This window comes from Oncorhynchus clarkii, chromosome 4 (assembly GCF_045791955.1).
Source record: "Oncorhynchus clarkii lewisi isolate Uvic-CL-2024 chromosome 4, UVic_Ocla_1.0, whole genome shotgun sequence".
Lineage (NCBI taxonomy): Eukaryota > Metazoa > Chordata > Actinopteri > Salmoniformes > Salmonidae > Oncorhynchus > Oncorhynchus clarkii.
This window is the reverse complement of record NC_092150.1, coordinates 17,253,844-17,270,340: the sequence shown is the minus strand read 5'-3', so window position 1 is coordinate 17,270,340 and position 16,497 is coordinate 17,253,844. Positions and strand designations below refer to the sequence as shown.

The 16,497-nt window shown below is 41.7% G+C and overlaps 2 protein-coding genes across 2 annotated transcripts; one reads left to right on the top strand and one right to left on the bottom strand.

Annotated features, from left to right (window-relative positions):
- Nucleotides 1-2,769: 2,769 nt before the first annotated feature.
- LOC139407596 (hydroxysteroid 11-beta-dehydrogenase 1-like protein) lies at nucleotides 2,770-6,091 on the bottom strand. Its single transcript, XM_071151421.1, has 6 exons — nucleotides 5,879-6,091; nucleotides 4,442-4,572; nucleotides 4,115-4,318; nucleotides 3,887-3,980; nucleotides 3,643-3,808; nucleotides 2,770-3,487 (listed from the first exon to the last, which is right to left on the bottom strand). Exons 1-6 carry the CDS (start codon nucleotides 5,964-5,966, stop codon nucleotides 3,310-3,312), a joined length of 861 nt encoding a protein of 286 aa, XP_071007522.1. The 5' UTR covers nucleotides 5,967-6,091; the 3' UTR covers nucleotides 2,770-3,309.
- An 8,736-nt stretch (nucleotides 6,092-14,827) lies between these two features.
- On the top strand, nucleotides 14,828-16,497 carry LOC139407594 (MICOS complex subunit MIC13-like). Its single transcript, XM_071151420.1, has 4 exons — nucleotides 14,828-15,007; nucleotides 15,439-15,595; nucleotides 15,697-15,748; nucleotides 15,844-16,497. The coding sequence occupies exons 1-4, from the start codon at nucleotides 14,979-14,981 to the stop codon at nucleotides 15,939-15,941; spliced, it is 336 nt and encodes a 111-aa protein (XP_071007521.1). The 5' UTR covers nucleotides 14,828-14,978; the 3' UTR covers nucleotides 15,942-16,497.

Below are 16,497 nucleotides of genomic sequence, written 5' to 3'. Positions count from 1 at the left end.
TCTCATGTCTAGGTTATGCCTCCTTTATTGGGAACTACTGCCCTCGAGTGGGCATCATGGGGATTGTTCATTGAGGCAATGAAGAAGGTAGTCTGGTGGAATAAGCCTGATCGAGCAATAGCTCACAGAAAATAAATGTGAGCGCGGCAGTCAGTCTGCTTGTCTAGACTATAAAATGTATTATAAAGTTAAACAGATAACAATACACACTACTAAAACGTGTATTCTGCATTTAACTCTTGTGTGGTGTTCATGTTTTTGTTATTCACACAATGTTCGCAGGTCTGATGGACCCACAACATTATTGTGTTTTTAAAACAATACAGCCATAACAATTTACGTACAAATACCTAATACTTAGATGTTAACTTATATAATTTACAAGCAATATAGACCACATATATGGTTATAATCATTTACCTCCTCTAGATCACATTTATCAATAAAAGCGCTATTCTTTTTATTTGATCAAATGTATTATAATCAAGACATGGGTGGAATAAATCATGCTAATCTTGAACAAATATAAATGAAACAATCATCACTATTTATGTTTATTTATGTTTATTACACTGAACAAATTAGAAGGACAAATTTTACATACAGTATTTTATGGAAATTATAAATAAGCCCCATTTGAACACAAATTAAGGCCGGTCTACACAGCACATGAGGGACAGAGTTTTACTGTGTGTGTTGCAAATGTATTTCTTGCACTTGATGCATGTGTACGGTGTCTTCCTGTACATCTTGGGACCACACACATCACAGCGCTTCTTCTTGTTGCTTCCTGCTGCAATCTAGAATTTTTATTTTTTTACTCACTCACTCACTCAGTTACATAAAGTTGAAGTCGGAAGTTAACATACACCTCAGCCAAATACATTTAAACTCAGTTGTTCACAATTCCTAACATTTAATCCTAGTAAAAAGTCCCTGTCTTAGGTCAGTTAGGATCACCACGTTATTATAAGAATGTGAAATGTCAGAATAATAGTAGCAAGAATGATTTATTTCAGCTTTTATTGATTTTATAGCCTAGTGGTTAGAGCGTTGGTCTGATAACTGAAAGGTTGCAAGTTCAAATCCCCGAGCTGACAAGGTACAAATCTGTTGATCTGCCCCTGACCAGGCAGTTAACCCACTGTTCCTAGGCCGACATTGAAAATAAGAATTTGTTCTTAACTGACTTGCCTAGTTAAATAAAGGTTAAATAAATAAAAAATTCCCAGTGGGTCAGAAGTTTACATACTCTCAATTAGTATTTGGTAGAATTGCCTTTAAATTGTTTAACTTGGGTCAAATGTTTTGGGTAGCCTTCCACAAGCTTCCCACAATAAGTTGGGTGAATGTTGGCCAGTTCCTCCTGACAGAGCTGGTGTAACTGAGTCAGGTTTGTAGGCCTCCTTGCTCGCACACGCGTTTTCAGTTCTGCCCACAAATTTTATATAGGATTGAGGTCAGGGCTTTATGATGACCACCTAATACCTTGACTGTGTTGTCCTTAAGCCATTTTGCCACAACTTTGGAAGTATGCTTGGGGTCATTGTTCATTTGGAAGACCCATTTGTGAGCTGTGTAGCATGATGCCATGATGTTTTGAGATGTTGCTTCAATATATCCACATAATTTCCCCCCCCCATGATGCCATCTATTTTGTGAAGTGCACCAGACCCTCCTGCAGCAAAGCACCCCCATAACATGATGCTGCCACCCCCGTGCTTCACGGTCGGGATGTTGTTCTTTGGCTTGCAAGCCTCCCCCTTTTTCGTCCAAACATAACGATGGTCATTATGGCCAAACAGTTCTATTTTTGTTTCATCAGACCAAAGGACATTTCTCCAAAAAGTTCAATATTTTTCCCCATGTGCAGTTGCAAACCCTAGTCTTGATTTTTTATGGCAGTTTTGGAGCAGTGGCTTCTTCCTTGCTGAACGGCCTTTCAGATTATGTCGGTGTAAGACTCATTTTACTGTGGATATAGATACTTTTGTACCTGTTTCATCCAGCATCTTCACAAGGTCCTTTGCTGTTGATTTTCACTTTTCGCACCAAAGTACGTTCATCTCTAAGAGACAGAACGTGTCTCCTTCCTGAGCGGTATGACGGCTGCTTGGTCCCATGATGTTTATACTTGCGTACTGTTGTTTGTACAAATGAACGTGGTACTTTCAGGCGTTTGGAAATTGCCCCCAAGGATGAACCAGACTTGTGGAGGTCTGCAATTGTTTTTCTGAGGTCTTGGCTGATTTCTTTTAATTTTCCCATGATGTCAAGCAGAGGCACTGAGTTTGAAATACATCCACAAGTGCACCTCCAATTGACTCAAATAATGTAAATTAGCCTAACAGAAGCTTCTAAAACCATGACATTATTTTCTGTAATTTTCCAAGCTGTTTAAAGGCACAGTCAACTTAGTGTATGTAAACTTCTGACCTACTGGAATTGTGATACAGTGAATTATAAGTGAAATAATCTGTCTATAAACAATTGTTGGAAAAATTACTTGTGTCATGCACAAAGTAGATGTCCTAACCGACTTGCCAAAACCATAGTTTGTTATCAATACATTTGTGGAGTGGTTGAAAATGAGTTTTAATGACTCCAACCTAAGTATATGTAAACTTCCTACTTCAACTGTATGCACTCTCAGCTGCAAGTTTTCAGTTTTTTTGTCTTATTTCTTGTTTGTTTCACAATAAAAAATATTTTGCATCTTCAAAGTGGTTGGCATCTTGTGTAAATCAAATGATACAAACCCCCCAAAAATCTATTTTTATTCCAGGTTGTAAGGCAACCAAATAGGAAAAATGCCAAGGGGGTGAATACTTTCACAAGCCACTGTAATACAGAACATCAATAAACAAGAACAGCAGGACAGAACTACATCCATTTTTTAAAAAGGCACACACAGCCTACATATCAATGCATACACACTAACTATCTAGATCAAATAGGGGAGAGTCATTGTGCTGTGAGGTGTTGCTTTGTCTGTTTTTTGAAACCAGGTTTGCTGTTTATTTGAGCAATATGAGATGGAAGGAAGTTCCATGCAATAAGGGCTCTATATGATTGATATCTTTTTTTTTCTATTGTGTTATTGACTGTATGTTTGTTTATTCCATGTGTAACTCTGTGTTATTTGTGTCGCACTGCTTTGCTTTATCTTGGCCAGGTCACTGTTGTAAATGAGAACTTGTTCTCAACTGGTCTACCTGGTTAAATAAAGGTGAAATAAATAAAAAATAATAATACTGTATGCTTTCTTGATTTTTTTCTCTCATCATAACGTATATTTCAAGCATATGTTTAATATTTATAAAAGTTACGTATAGATATATCCCTTAGGTAGGGAAACCAGTCTCTGATGAGAGAGCCATAATACCAGAACCAGGGGTAGTAAGACTCTGTCTGACGAGTGGCTCCAGAAGTGATGATGTGAAGCGCTGCCTCACTGGCCGGCCAGGCTGGGATGTTGGTGAACCCCCTGTAATACAAACAGTGAGGACTCTGCATCCTTTCAATATTTTTTAAATGCATCCAAGGATACTTGGATGTAGGTGCTCTAACAACTAGCAAGACAACCATAAAACACTTTGTGCGGTTACAACTTGACTGAAGTTGATATCAACAATATCGTACTTGACTTTCTCCATAGCCGAGTCCGTATCGATCAGGGCCAGGACGGTGATAGTAATGGACACGTTGCTCTTCTGCATGGCCAGCTCATGCTGCAGTGTCCCAAAGAAACCGTTCAGGGCAAACTTTGTGGATGTGTAGGGGGCCATAAACGGGCTGCACATTTTTCCTGTGGGACCAAAACATTAGCCAATCATTGTTCCAGGGTCACTTGGAAAGCTTAGTTTAGAGAAGAGCTCTGACTCACCTAATAAGGAGGAGACGACCACAATGGAACCGCTACTCTGCTCAAGGGTGGGCAGAGCAGTCTTCGCCATCTGCAGATAGCTGAGGAAATTTACCTGACAAAGAGCAAGTAAAAGAGGAGATAAAATAACACTATAGTAATAGTGGTACTGTACATATAACGGTAGCTACATCTACATATCATCCTACTGGGTCACATGAAACACAGTAGTCGAGATAGATACCCCACCTGCATTAACCATCTAGTGTGCTCCACATCTCCGTCCCACATGGCGAATGGGCTGGAACCTATGTGGTTCAGCACCAGGTAGTCCAGTCCTCCCAGCTTGTCCACAGCAAACTGCACCACTCTCTCTGGGTCAGAAGGATTGGCCATGTCTGCTGCTACGTACAGAGCTTTTTGGGCTCCCAAACCCTGACACTTCTCTACTACCTGCAGTACAAGAGAGTGATGTTTGCATAAGAGTAACATAATTATGAAAAACATTAACGTATTGTCATAGACAACTATTGCCTAGCGACATTGATGAAAACACCTGATTGAAGTGTCACTGACCTGCTGTAGAACCTTCTCCCTCCTGGCTGTAATAACCACCTGGGCACCAAAGCCGGCAAGGTGATATGCCATTTGTTCACCTATACCCGTACTGGCACCAGTCACCAGGACCCGTGCACCCTTTAAAGACTCTGAAAACCAGCCACATTGAAAGTCATTACAGTATCAAATCAAATCAAATTTATTTATATAGCCCTTCGTACATCAGCTGATATCTCAAAGTGCTGTACAGAAACCCAGCCTAAAACCCCAAACAGCAAGCAATGCAGGTGTAGAAGCACGGTGGCTAGGAAAAACTCCCTAGAAAGACCAAAACCTAGGAAGAAACCTAGAGAGGAACCAGGCTATGAGGGGTGGCCAGTCCTCTTCTGGCAGTACTCATTACATCTTACAGTATAGTTTGTCTAAACAAAATTCAAAAGGGAAAAAACTAAGACAAGGGAAGAGAATGGAGATGTTTATTTTCGACGTGAGGCCTATCAAGAAAATGTGCATTTGATGTGCACTAAAGTACGTGCTGCATCCTAGACCTAATGGACACTTTCCTGGCATCCAACTAGCATGATGATATGGATCTTTATGTCTGTCTAGGACTCAGTGTATAGTACAATGTGTAATCTATATGAGTAGAAACAAGGGGAATGTTAATTATAGGCCATAGAGAATTACTGCTTTAAACACTTCCCACTAGGCACACACTGTTTGAATCAACGTTGTTTGCGTGTAATTTCAATGAAATTATGTTGAATAGACGTTGAATTGATGTCTGTGCCCAGTGGGTTATGAACAAAGTTAATTGTTAGATAGTGCCTGAGTTTGCGGCTTTTGGTTCTGAAAAAACCCAGGCTAATTTATGGTGAGAAATTGCGGGGGAAACAAATGTCCACACTTATAGAAATAACGATAACCTAAGTTTAAATGTGATAGATTATTAGAAGTATAATGCTGTGATTGCAATTTCCACTGCTTTTTACTGTACATGGAAACTACTCTAGCCAGATTATCAACTACTACGTGTTCCACCCTAAACCAGTTATGAGTGGAATGCATATTAAGTAGTAGGCTGTAGTTCTGTATGGTTCCAATTCCACATGGTTGCCTCTGACTCATTTCAGGCCTAGGACGACTATGTGTATTGTACTGTATTGCACTCACAAAGGTAATCTGGCCGAAAGCTTAGCTCAGTAAACCTGAAAGTTGCATTGAATAAGTTTTTGTGAATTCATTCATATCAGATTGGTTATTACGGAGTGCAACGAGTGCACCAAGTAGTGCACCAAGGAGTGCACCAAACATTACTCATCACTTAGCCTACCAAAACAAAACGGAAACACATTCCAACAGTGTTGACTTGGATTTAAACGTGTAAGAAACGTGTACTTTGAAACAGTTTTACTTGATAGACCAGGGTTGGAAGAAGCTAAATAAATATCTTACCTGAGTCCAAGGTGGGTCCACTCCATTGGAAAGCAACAAAAGCTACTCCTATAGCACCAACTACTAAGAGTTTGGTAAAAGCCTTCATCTTGTGACTGCAATACCGTACTCAATGAGCTTGTTTGAGTGGTAAGGCGGAAGCAACTAGCCTCTGCCGAGTCCCCAACAACCGGATATTCCGGTTTTTAGGGGAAATCTCATCTCTTCAGTGGGTCATATGATTGAGTGAAGTCTGGCCCAGGAGTGTGAAGGTGAACGGAAAGGCACTGGAGCAACTAACCGCCCTTGCTGTCTCTGCCTGGCCAGTTCCCCTCTTTCCACTGGGATTCTCTGCCTCTAACCCTATTACAGGGGCTGAGTCACTGGCTTACTGGTGCTCTTTCATGCCGTCCCTAGGAGGGGTGCGTCACTTGAGTGGGTTGAGTCACTGATGGGATCTTCCTGTCTGGGTTGGCGCCCCCCCCCGGGTTGTGCCGTGGCGGAGATCTTTGCTCTGCCTTGTCTGAGGATGGTAAGTTGGTGGTTGAAGATATCCCTCTAGTGGTGTGGGGGCTGTGCTTTGGCAAAGTGGGTGGGGTTATATCCTTCCTGTTTGGCCCTGTCCGGGGGTATCATCGGATGGGGCCACAGTGTCTCCTGACCCCTCCTGTCTCAGCCTCCAGTATTTATGCTGCAGTAGTTTGTGTCGAGGGGCTAGGGTCAGTTTGTTATATCTGGAGTACCTCTCCTGTCTTATCCGGTGTCCTATGTGAATTTAAGTATGCTCTCTCTAATTCTCTCTTTCTTTCTCTCTCTCGGAGGACCTGAACTCTAGGACCATGCCTCAGGACTACCTGGCATGATGACTCCTTGCTGTCCCCAGTCCACCTGGCCGTGCTGCTGCTCCAGTTTCAACTGTTCTGCCTGTGGCTATGGAATCCTGACCTGTTCCCAGACCTATTATTTGACCATGCTGGTAATTTATGAACATTTGAACATCTCGGCCATGTTCTGTTATAATCTCCACCCGGCACAGCCAGAAGAGGACTGGCCACCCATCATAGCCTGGTTCCTCTCTAGGTTTCTTCCTAGGTTTTGGCCTTTCTAGAGAGTTTTTCCTAGCCAACGTGCTTCAACACCTGCCTTGCTTGCTGTTTGGGGTTTTAGGCTGGGTTTCTGTACAGCACTTTGAGATATCAGCTGATGTACGAAGGGCTATATAAATACATTTGATTTGATTTGAAATGGAAAGACAGCCTGTGATGCAACTTCCTCTTTGGTTGTTAACAAGGTGACACTATTTTAACTCTTCTTCCACATATACTGGATTGGATAAACAGTTTTTGTCTTCTCGTCAAGACCAGTATGTAGGGGATCTAGTTTCAGGTGTTTATTTTACACCTGTAACCGACTATAGACCATAGTCCTGGAGTGAAGTTGGGAGGTGCATCAGCTACAGCCCAAAGTCAGACACTGATGTGGTTTTCCAACAGCAAAGCTTAGTGCACCATGGCAGTGTTGCCATTGTTTATAAAAGTTTTTCTTTGTAATGTCAAAATAAACATGTCTCCAACCCCCATATCACACGCTCACAAACTGAAAATATGCGTGTATGTGTGTACATTGTACCAGTGGAGGCTGCTGAAGGGAGCACGGCTCATAGTAATGGCTGGAATGGAATCAATGGAATGGTATCAACCACATGGAAACCAGATGTTTGCTACCATTCCATTGACTCCATTTCAGCCATTATTATGAGCTGTCCTCCCCTCAGCAGTCTCCACTGCATTGTACTATCAATTGGGGTTGAGAAAGCTTCAAACATCACATTTATCTGTACATATCCACTGTATACATATGAATCACAGACTCAGGAGCCTAGGAGGGCGGTACTTCTTCCGTTGCCAGTACCCCTTGCAGGTCTTCTGCTGTGAATTCTTTCAAGCCCGGAAACGTTTCTTGCCGCAGCCACAATGATGTCCAATTATTTTTTATATATATATATATTTTTTTTTTAATTTTACCCCTTTTTCTCCCCAATTTCGTGGTATCCAATTGTTTTTAGTAGCTACTATCTTGTCTCATCGCTACAACTCCCGTACAGGCTCGGGAGAGACGAAGGTTGAAAGTCATGCGTCCTCCGATACACAACCCAACCAAGCCGCACTGCTTCTTAACACAGCGCGCATCCAACCCGGAAGCCAGCCGCACCAATGTGTCGGAGGAAACACCGTGCACCTGGCAACCTTGGTTAGCTCGCACTGCGCCCGGCCCGCCACATGAGTCGCTGGTGCGCGATGAGACAAGGATATCCCTACCGGCCAACCCCTCCCTAACCCGGACGACGCTAGGCCAATTGTGCGTCGCCACACGGACCTCCCGGTCAAGGCCGGTTACGACAGAGCCTGGGCGCGAACCCAGAGTCTCTAATGGCACAGCTGGCGCTGCAGTATAGCGCCCTTAACCACCTCGTCACCCGGGAGGCTCTGATGTCCAATTTTGAGGATTTCTTCGACACTTGAGCAGTACAATGAATAATCGTTGCAATAAACGGCACAAAATCCACCTTTTTCACACAAAGCATGTCCGGTTCTCTTGATTGACAAACATTCACTAATGGCTGGGGTGTATCTACTACTATATCATCAACACTAGAGTTGCTTGCTTTCTCAATTCAATGAATCAATCAAATGTATTTATAAAGTCCTTCTTATATCAGCTGATGTCACAAAGTGCTGTACAGAAACCCAGCCTAAAACCCCAAACAGCAAGCAATGCAGGTGTAGTAGCACGGTGGCTAGGAAAAACTCCCTAGAAAGACCAGAACCTAGGAAGAAACCTAGAGGTTTCTCTAGGTCTGGGTAGCCATTTGATTAAATGTTCAGGAGTCTTATGGCTTGGGGGTAGAAGCTGTTTAGAAGCCTCTTGGACCTAAACTTGGCGCTCTGGTCCCACTTGCCATGCGGTAGCAGAGAGAACAGTCTATGGTGGCTGGAGTCTTTCACAATTTTTAGGGCCTTCCTCTGACACCACCTGGTATAGAGTTCCTGGATGGCAGGAAGCTTGGCCTCAGGCAACAGAACATTGTACTGTCCACACTCGGTTTGTTGTTTATATTAAAACATTTTCATTACATCGTTTTTAATCCAAACTAAAGTTTTGTTGCTAAGGATTCCATGACGCGGTTAGCCTTTACGGCTGGGACTGCAAATGTGTGTTTCTTTTTTGCATGGATTCCGCGAGTGCTAGCTGGCTGTACTACAGACACCTGTCGTTGTCGTGGGAAAGACTCATTGTTATCTTTTCGTAAAACAACTGGTTGCAGTAAAGAGCCAATCTGGACACTAAGGAGATCCTGAGGGAAATTGACGAGTACCAACAGCTTTCCGCTATGGAGGAACAACATACTCCATGCATGGAAAGATCGGACCACCTCACAAAATAACTTTAACCTGACAAAAAAAATAAAAACAGATTCATCTACAGACACAGACTATTTATTTACCATTGAGGTAGAGGTTAGTGCTCTGGCTGGAATCCATGCAACACTGGAAAAGTTGTGTGAGGAGGTAGCAGGGCTGAGGGGAAGTTTGGAGTTCAGCCAGAGTGAAATTCACTCACAGCCAAGGTAGAAATCCACGATTCCGACATGGATTGTCTACTTAGGGAAAACAGGATGATGAAGGAGTCGCTACTAGACATACAAAATCGAAGCATGTGTGAAAATGTGTTTTTTTCTGGGATTCCTGAGGACGCATCCAATAATCCAGAGGGCGCGATCAGAGAATTCATGCAATCCGCCTTGAAACTTCCTATAGAGACTGTAAACAAGGTGGCTTTCCACCGAGTACACAGACTTGGAGCTCGGAGCAACAAGACCAAGGGTCCAAGACCGATCATCGCAAAATTTGAACACTACCAAAAGCAGGGGAAGGAAGCTTAACATCTTTGGGGTATCCCCCCTTCTTCTCAATTTCCGCCTAAAGACATACCCTAATCTAACTGCCTGTAGCTCAGGCCCAGAGGCAAGAATATGCATATTCTTGATATCATTTGAAAGGAAACACACTGAATTTTGTGGAAATGTGAATTGAATGTAGGAGAATATAACACAATAGATCTGGTAGAAGAAAATACAAGGAAATAAACATACGTTTTCTGTTTTTCTATTGTTGCTGCATCATCGTGGATGATTTGAATGATGAACATAAGATGGCAACAATAGCTGAGCAAAGTTTTGGACAGATAACTTAAAAAATGAGTGAGCTACATGACATTGAGCATGAAGTCACCCAGGTGTCCCACACAAATGTACCCAAATGTACCCAAGTGGCCAAATTGGTACAGTGATACATTTTGAAGGAAATAACTATATACAAAATACATAAATGCTATTCTAACATATATATATATATATATATATATATAGTGAGGCAAAAAAGTATTTAGTCAGCCACCAATTGTGCAAGTTCTCCCACTTAAAAAGATGAGAGATGCCTGTAATTTTTTATCAAAGGTACACTTCAACTATGACAGACAAAATGAGAAAATCACATTGTAGGATTTTTTATGAATTTATTTGCAAATTATGGTGGAAAATAAGTATTTGGTCACCTACAAACAAGCAAGATTTCTGGCTCTCACCGACCTGTAACTTCTTCTTTAAGAGGCTCCTCTGTCCTCCACTCGTTACCTGTATTAATGGCACCTGTTTGAACTTGTTATCAGTATAAAAGACACCTGTCCACAACCTCAAACAGTCACACTCCAAACTCCACTATGGCCAAGACCAAAGAGCTGTCAAAGGACACCAGAAACAAAATTGTAGACCTGCACCAGGCTGGGAAGACTGAATCGGCAATAGGTAAGCAGCTTGGTTTGAAGAAATCAACTGTGGGAGCAATTATTAGGAAATGGAAGACATACAAGACCACTGATAATCTCCCTCGATCTGGGGCTCCACGCAAGATCTCACCCCGTGGGGTCAAAATGATCACAAGAACGGTGAGCAAAAATCCCGGAACCACACGGGGGGACCTAGTGAATGACCTGCAGAGAGCTGGGACCAAAGTAACAAAGCCTACCATCAGTAACACACTACGCCGCCAGGGACTCAAATCCTGCAGTCCTTAGCTTAGTGATGAGCTTTGAGGGCACTATGGTTTTGAACAATGAATGGCATTCTCACATAGGTGTTCCTTTTGTCCAGGTGTGAAAGGGCAGTGTGGAGTGCAATAGAGATTTCATCATCTGTGGATCTGTTGGGGTGGTATGCAAATTGAGTGGGTCTAGGGTTTCTGGGATAATGGTGTTGAAGTGAGCCATGACCAGCCTTTCGAAACATTTCATGGCTACAGACATGAGTGCTACGGTCGGTAGTCATTTAGGCAGGTTACCTTAGTGTTCTTGGGCACAGGGACAATGGTGGTCTGCTTGAAACATGTTGGTATTACAGACTCAGACAGGGAGAGGTTGAAAATGTTAGTGAAGACACTTGCCAGTTGGTCAGCGCATGCTTGGAGTACACATCCTGATAATCCGTCTGGTATGCTCGTGTCACTGGACAGCTCTTGGCTGTGCTTCCCTTTGTAGTCTGTAATAGTTTGCAAGCCCTGCCACATCCAACGAGAGTCGGAATCGGTGTAGTACGATTCGATCTTAGTCCTGTATTGACACTTTGCCTGTGGAGGTAAATGGTTTGTCGGAGGGCATAGTGGGATTTCTTATAAACTTCCGGGTTAGAGTCCCGCTCCTTGAAAGCAGCAGCTCTACCCTTTAGCTTAGTGCGGATGTTGCCTGTAATCCATGGCTTCTGTTTGGGGAATGTACGTATGGTCACTGTGGGGACGACGTCATCGATGCACTTATTGATGAAGCCACGGACTAACACGGAACCCAAACCGGCTGCGCGTGTGCGCTATCGTGCGTGCATTTATTTTGTCCCCCTACACCAAACGTGATCACGAAGTGCACGTTAAAATATCAAAACAAACTCTGAACCAATGACATTAATTTGGGGACAGGTCGAAAAGCATTAAACATGCATGGCAATTTAGCTAGTTAGCTTGCACTTGCTAGCTAATTTGTTTATTTTGCGACGCTCGCGCACACGATGTGTCCGGTCTGGTCAGCATGTGACGTGGTGTACTCCTCAATACCATCAGAAGAATCCCGGAACATATTCCAGTCTGTGCTAGCAAAACAGTCCTTTAGCTTAGCATCTTTTTCATCTGTCCATTTTTTATTGACCGAGTCACTGGTTCTTCCTGCTTAAATATTGTCTTCTATCAGGAGCATAGAATTATGGCCAGATTTTCCAAATGGAGGGCGAGGGAGAGCTTTGTATGCTTATCTCTGTGTGGAGTAAAGGTGGTCTAGAGTTTTTTTTCCCTCTGATTGCACATTTGACATGCAGATAGAAAATGGATTTAAGTTTCACTGCATTAAAGTGCCCGGCTACTAGGAGCACCACCTCTGGATGAGCGTTTTTCTGTTTGCTTATGGCGGGATACTGCTGATTGAGTGAGGTCTTAGTGCTAGCATCGGCCTGTGGTGGTATGTAGACAGCTACAAAAAATACAGATGAAAACTCTCTTGATAGATAGTGTGGTCTACAGCTTATCATGAGATACTCTACCTCAGGTGAGCAAAACCTTGAGACTTCCTTAGATATCTTCCACAAGCTGTTGTTTACAAATATACATAGACCACCACCCCTTATCTTACCAGAGGCTGCTGTTCTATCCTGCTTATACAGTGTAAAACTGCCAGCTGTATGTTTTTCATGTCGTTTTTCAGCCACGACTTGGCGAAACAGAAGATATTACAATGTTTAATATCCCGTTGGTAGTTTAATCTTGCTCGTAGCTTTTTCCCACCTATGTTTTGTGGGTAGTTGTTTTCTGTTTAGTGTTCTTCACCTGACATGACTGTTTCGGTTTCGTTTATTCACCTTGTTATTTTTGTTTCAGTGTTCAGTTCAATAAAAGTAATGAACACTTACCACGCTGCGCTTTGGTCCGATTCCTCCTCATCCAACGATGACACTCGTTACAGTAGGTCACTAATTTTACTTTCCAATGATTGCATGTTAGCCAATAGAACGGACATCTTGGGTTCTCTTGAAGTATCCCATATCTACCTCCATCAACACCCTGGCTATGATAGGATTCTCAGATACACATCCTTATTTAAAAAAAAACGCATCCCAACAAGAAACAGATACTTATCTGACTCATCATCCATTCCAATTTTTGACAATTTCCTTTTTCCTCCATTATGTGACCCTGCGATTTTACATTCATCATCTTCAACTTTACTCAACACTGTTCCTGATTCAGACTTGGCATTCACTTCCGCCATGATCCCTGCACGTCCCTCCTACGGCGAAGGCGGTTCCTTCACGTAGGTCAAACAAAAACACTCTAATGATTGGTTGATGAATAGTGCCTCCCACAATGCAGGGGATGACTGCAAGTTCGAGCTAGTGAGGAGCAACTTCAGAAAATTGAAGTCAACTGCAGTCTAAACTTCATCACATGGTTGTTGTAAAGTTCATGCAGTCGACAAGTAGGCACAAGTCAGACATTTTTTTTCTCCCTGTAATGCAACACACTTTGAAAGGCATGCCAGCTGGACCAACGATGGTCACCGACTTAACAAAAATGATCAACTTGAATGCGCCCAATATTATAGGGAGGGGATGCAGCCAGCTAAATTATAGGCTAAATCAATTAGGGTGCACCAACCAGAGCAATAAAATGATAACAGCAGATATTATTATTATTGATAGGCCTATTATTATCCCCCTCATTTTTACAGTCATCAATATGTCTCTGACTTTATTGTGCCTTGATTACTTGTATCAGTTTGCTGCAACTAGCGAACAAGCTGCAACAAAAGGTCAGTGGACAGTTTTATCTCAATCTCTTCATTCAAAGACTCAATCATGGACACTCTTCCTGACAGTTGGGGCTGATTTGCGTGATGTATTGTTGTCTCTACCTTCTTTCCCTGTTGTCTGTGCCCAATAATGTTTGTACCATGTTTTGTGCTGCTTCCATGTTGTGTTGTCATGTGTTGCTGCCTTGCTATGTTGTTGTGTTAGGTCTCTCTTTATCTAGTGCTGTGTTGTCTCTCTTGTCATGATGTGTGTTCTGTCCTATATAATATATATATATATATATATATATATATATATATATATATATACTACCGTTCAAAAGTTTGGGCTCACTTAGACATTTCCCTGTTTTTTAAATATTTGTAATTTTTTTGTCCATTAAAATAACATCAATTTGATCAGAAATACAGTGTAGACATTGCTAATGTTGTAAATTACTATTGTAGCTGGAATATCTACATAGCGTACAGAGGCCCATTATCAGCAACCAGAAACGGACGCCTCACAAGTCCTCAACTGGCAGCTTCATTACATAGTACCCCGCAAAACACCAGTCTCAAAGTCAAGGCAGAGTTGCAAAGAAAACGCCATATCTCAGACTGGCCAATAAAAAGAAAAGATTAAGATGGGCAAAAGAACGCAGGCACTAGACAGAGGAACTCTGCCTAGAAGGCCAGAGTAGAGTTCCTCTTACTTTTTTTTATCCCAGCCCCCGCAGGAGGTCTTTTGCCTTTTGGTAGGCCGTCATTATAAATAACAATTGGTTCTTTGCTGATTTGCCTAGTTAAATAAAATGTAAATACATTTATGCACATGTTTTCTTGTGTTCTAAAATGTACACATAAATAAAATCCGCATCCCCCTCCCCCATCAACAGCAGCTTCAGCATAATCAATAACTTTTTCTATCATTATTCGTTTTTATTACCAGACGAAATCCAGAAAAAAATATGATTTGAAGTATAATATAAATAATTTGAAACATGATCGTCTCTAAATATATTTATTTGTATGTATTATATTTTTGCGAATCCGCTACTCTCGTTAAAAAATCGTTAAAAAATAACTGTGTCACGGGGTTGCCCTTCAACGTAGTTATTGAGGTAGCGTAGCCGGTTACGCTTTGTTGTCGAGTTCATTCATTTCATGTGTGCTGTTGCAACTAGCCAGTAAATACACAACGTTAATTCAAGAAATTTATAGATTTACCTGTGACACTATGTCTGCTAAGCTATTGCCTGTTCTAAAGTAAGTTCTCGAGAAAGTATAGCTAACGTTTGCTAGCAAGCTGGTTAGCAGGTTAACATTTAGCTAGTTAGCTAACTGTAGTAGCTAGCTTTAATTTAGCTTTGAATTTATGTCCATTAGTCAATATCCAGCCAGCTAGCTAAACAGCACACGATCTGCTAGTTAACTAGCTAGTAACATGTAGCTAACAACAATAACTGGTTAACGTTAACTAGCAAAGATATGGCAGATAGCTAGCAAACGTTGATGCAATATGTGTGTTGGTTTTCAAGTTATGAATTTACTTTTTGTGCATTTAACAAGTGAATGTGTTTGTACACTTTCATGCCAGGTGTAACGTTTAACAAGGCATGTTTCTCTGTCATCAAATACGTGGCACTTCGCCATCCACTTAGTTGTCTTATCTCAGTGTCATTCTTTTTCTCTCACAGATTGGCCACTAAGGTGACTATTGCAGGAGGTGCTTTGTATGTTACCTATGATTCTGGACTATTAGGGGGAAGTGCGCAGGGCTCAGAGGTCCTTGGAAAAGCTAAAGCTGCCATTCCCCCTGCAGTGGATGAGTGGGTGAAGTATTTTGGCTTTGAGGTAAATATGCCTTTATTGTACTGTGATTTAACTGACAGCCAGAATAATGCACTATGGAGTACGAGGTGAGGGAGGATTTAACGTATATTGTTTTCGTCTAGCTTCCAGCCTTCCCAAAAATGGGATTCTCCCCTGTCGAGGCGTGGAACTCGGGTAAGAAATGGTTGACAGCTGAGTCATAAAGGACTTTTCCAGACTTACAAGTCTAAATTTGAGCAATTTCAAGAGTTTCTGTTATTTCATTCCAGGGGTGCAGTCATCCATATCTGCTCTCTCATCGGGCCCTACAGCATTAGGTGGCTACACCAACCAAGGCTTGCAGTACCTGAAAGACCTCACCAAATGAAAAGTGACATCCTGCAACTAGCAGACATTTTAAGAACCTAATTTCTGTTTTGGATTGGTCCCTATGCAATCACAACCAAATCCTCAGGAGTAACATAACTGGTGCAAATACATACAGCCCTCCTGTATAAGTTGCTTGCTTTGAATGCATAGCACATCAACTATAAAATGCAGTGGTACAGTAAATTCAGTGGAATTAGGCCAAGGCCAGTGTTTTTTGGAATGCCAGAACTCAATATTTGCATTCTATTGGGATGACAGTAATTTGTCAACACATTGCTTTATGCTACTTTGAGTAAAACAAAACAGAATCTGGATACCACAGCAAGACCTGCACCCAAAATAAATTACATTAACTGATTGACATTTAGTGTTATGTCTTGTGTGTACGTTAATTGTACAATACATTTTTTATCTCAAGACTGATATATTAGGCATGTTCTGACTTTGACCTGATTCCATATCTATCCCATCCAATACATTTTATACAGAATGTATTGTTTTGTGTATATATTATTTAAGAGTGTGAAATAAACCTAAACATGTCTGATATGAGA

Bases quoted from the DNA above. Each gene is read 5' to 3' on its own strand.
- LOC139407594 (XM_071151420.1), top strand. From the start codon at position 14,979: ATGTCTGCTAAGCTATTGCCTGTTCTAAA. The intron at 15,008-15,438 runs GTAAGTTCTCGA...TTTCTCTCACAG, and splicing joins AAGCTATTGCCTGTTCTAAA to ATTGGCCACTAAGGTGACTA. The intron at 15,749-15,843 runs GTAAGAAATGGT...ATTTCATTCCAG, and splicing joins TGTCGAGGCGTGGAACTCGG to GGGTGCAGTCATCCATATCT.
- LOC139407596 (XM_071151421.1), bottom strand. From the start codon at position 5,966: ATGAAGGCTTTTACCAAACTCTTAGTAGTTGGTGCTATAGGAGTAGCT. The intron at 4,573-5,878 runs GTAAGATATTTA...GCTGGTTTTCAG, and splicing joins TGGACCCACCTTGGACTCAG to AGTCTTTAAAGGGTGCACGG. The intron at 3,488-3,642 runs GTACGATATTGT...TTTGTATTACAG, and splicing joins TCGGCTATGGAGAAAGTCAA to GGGGTTCACCAACATCCCAG.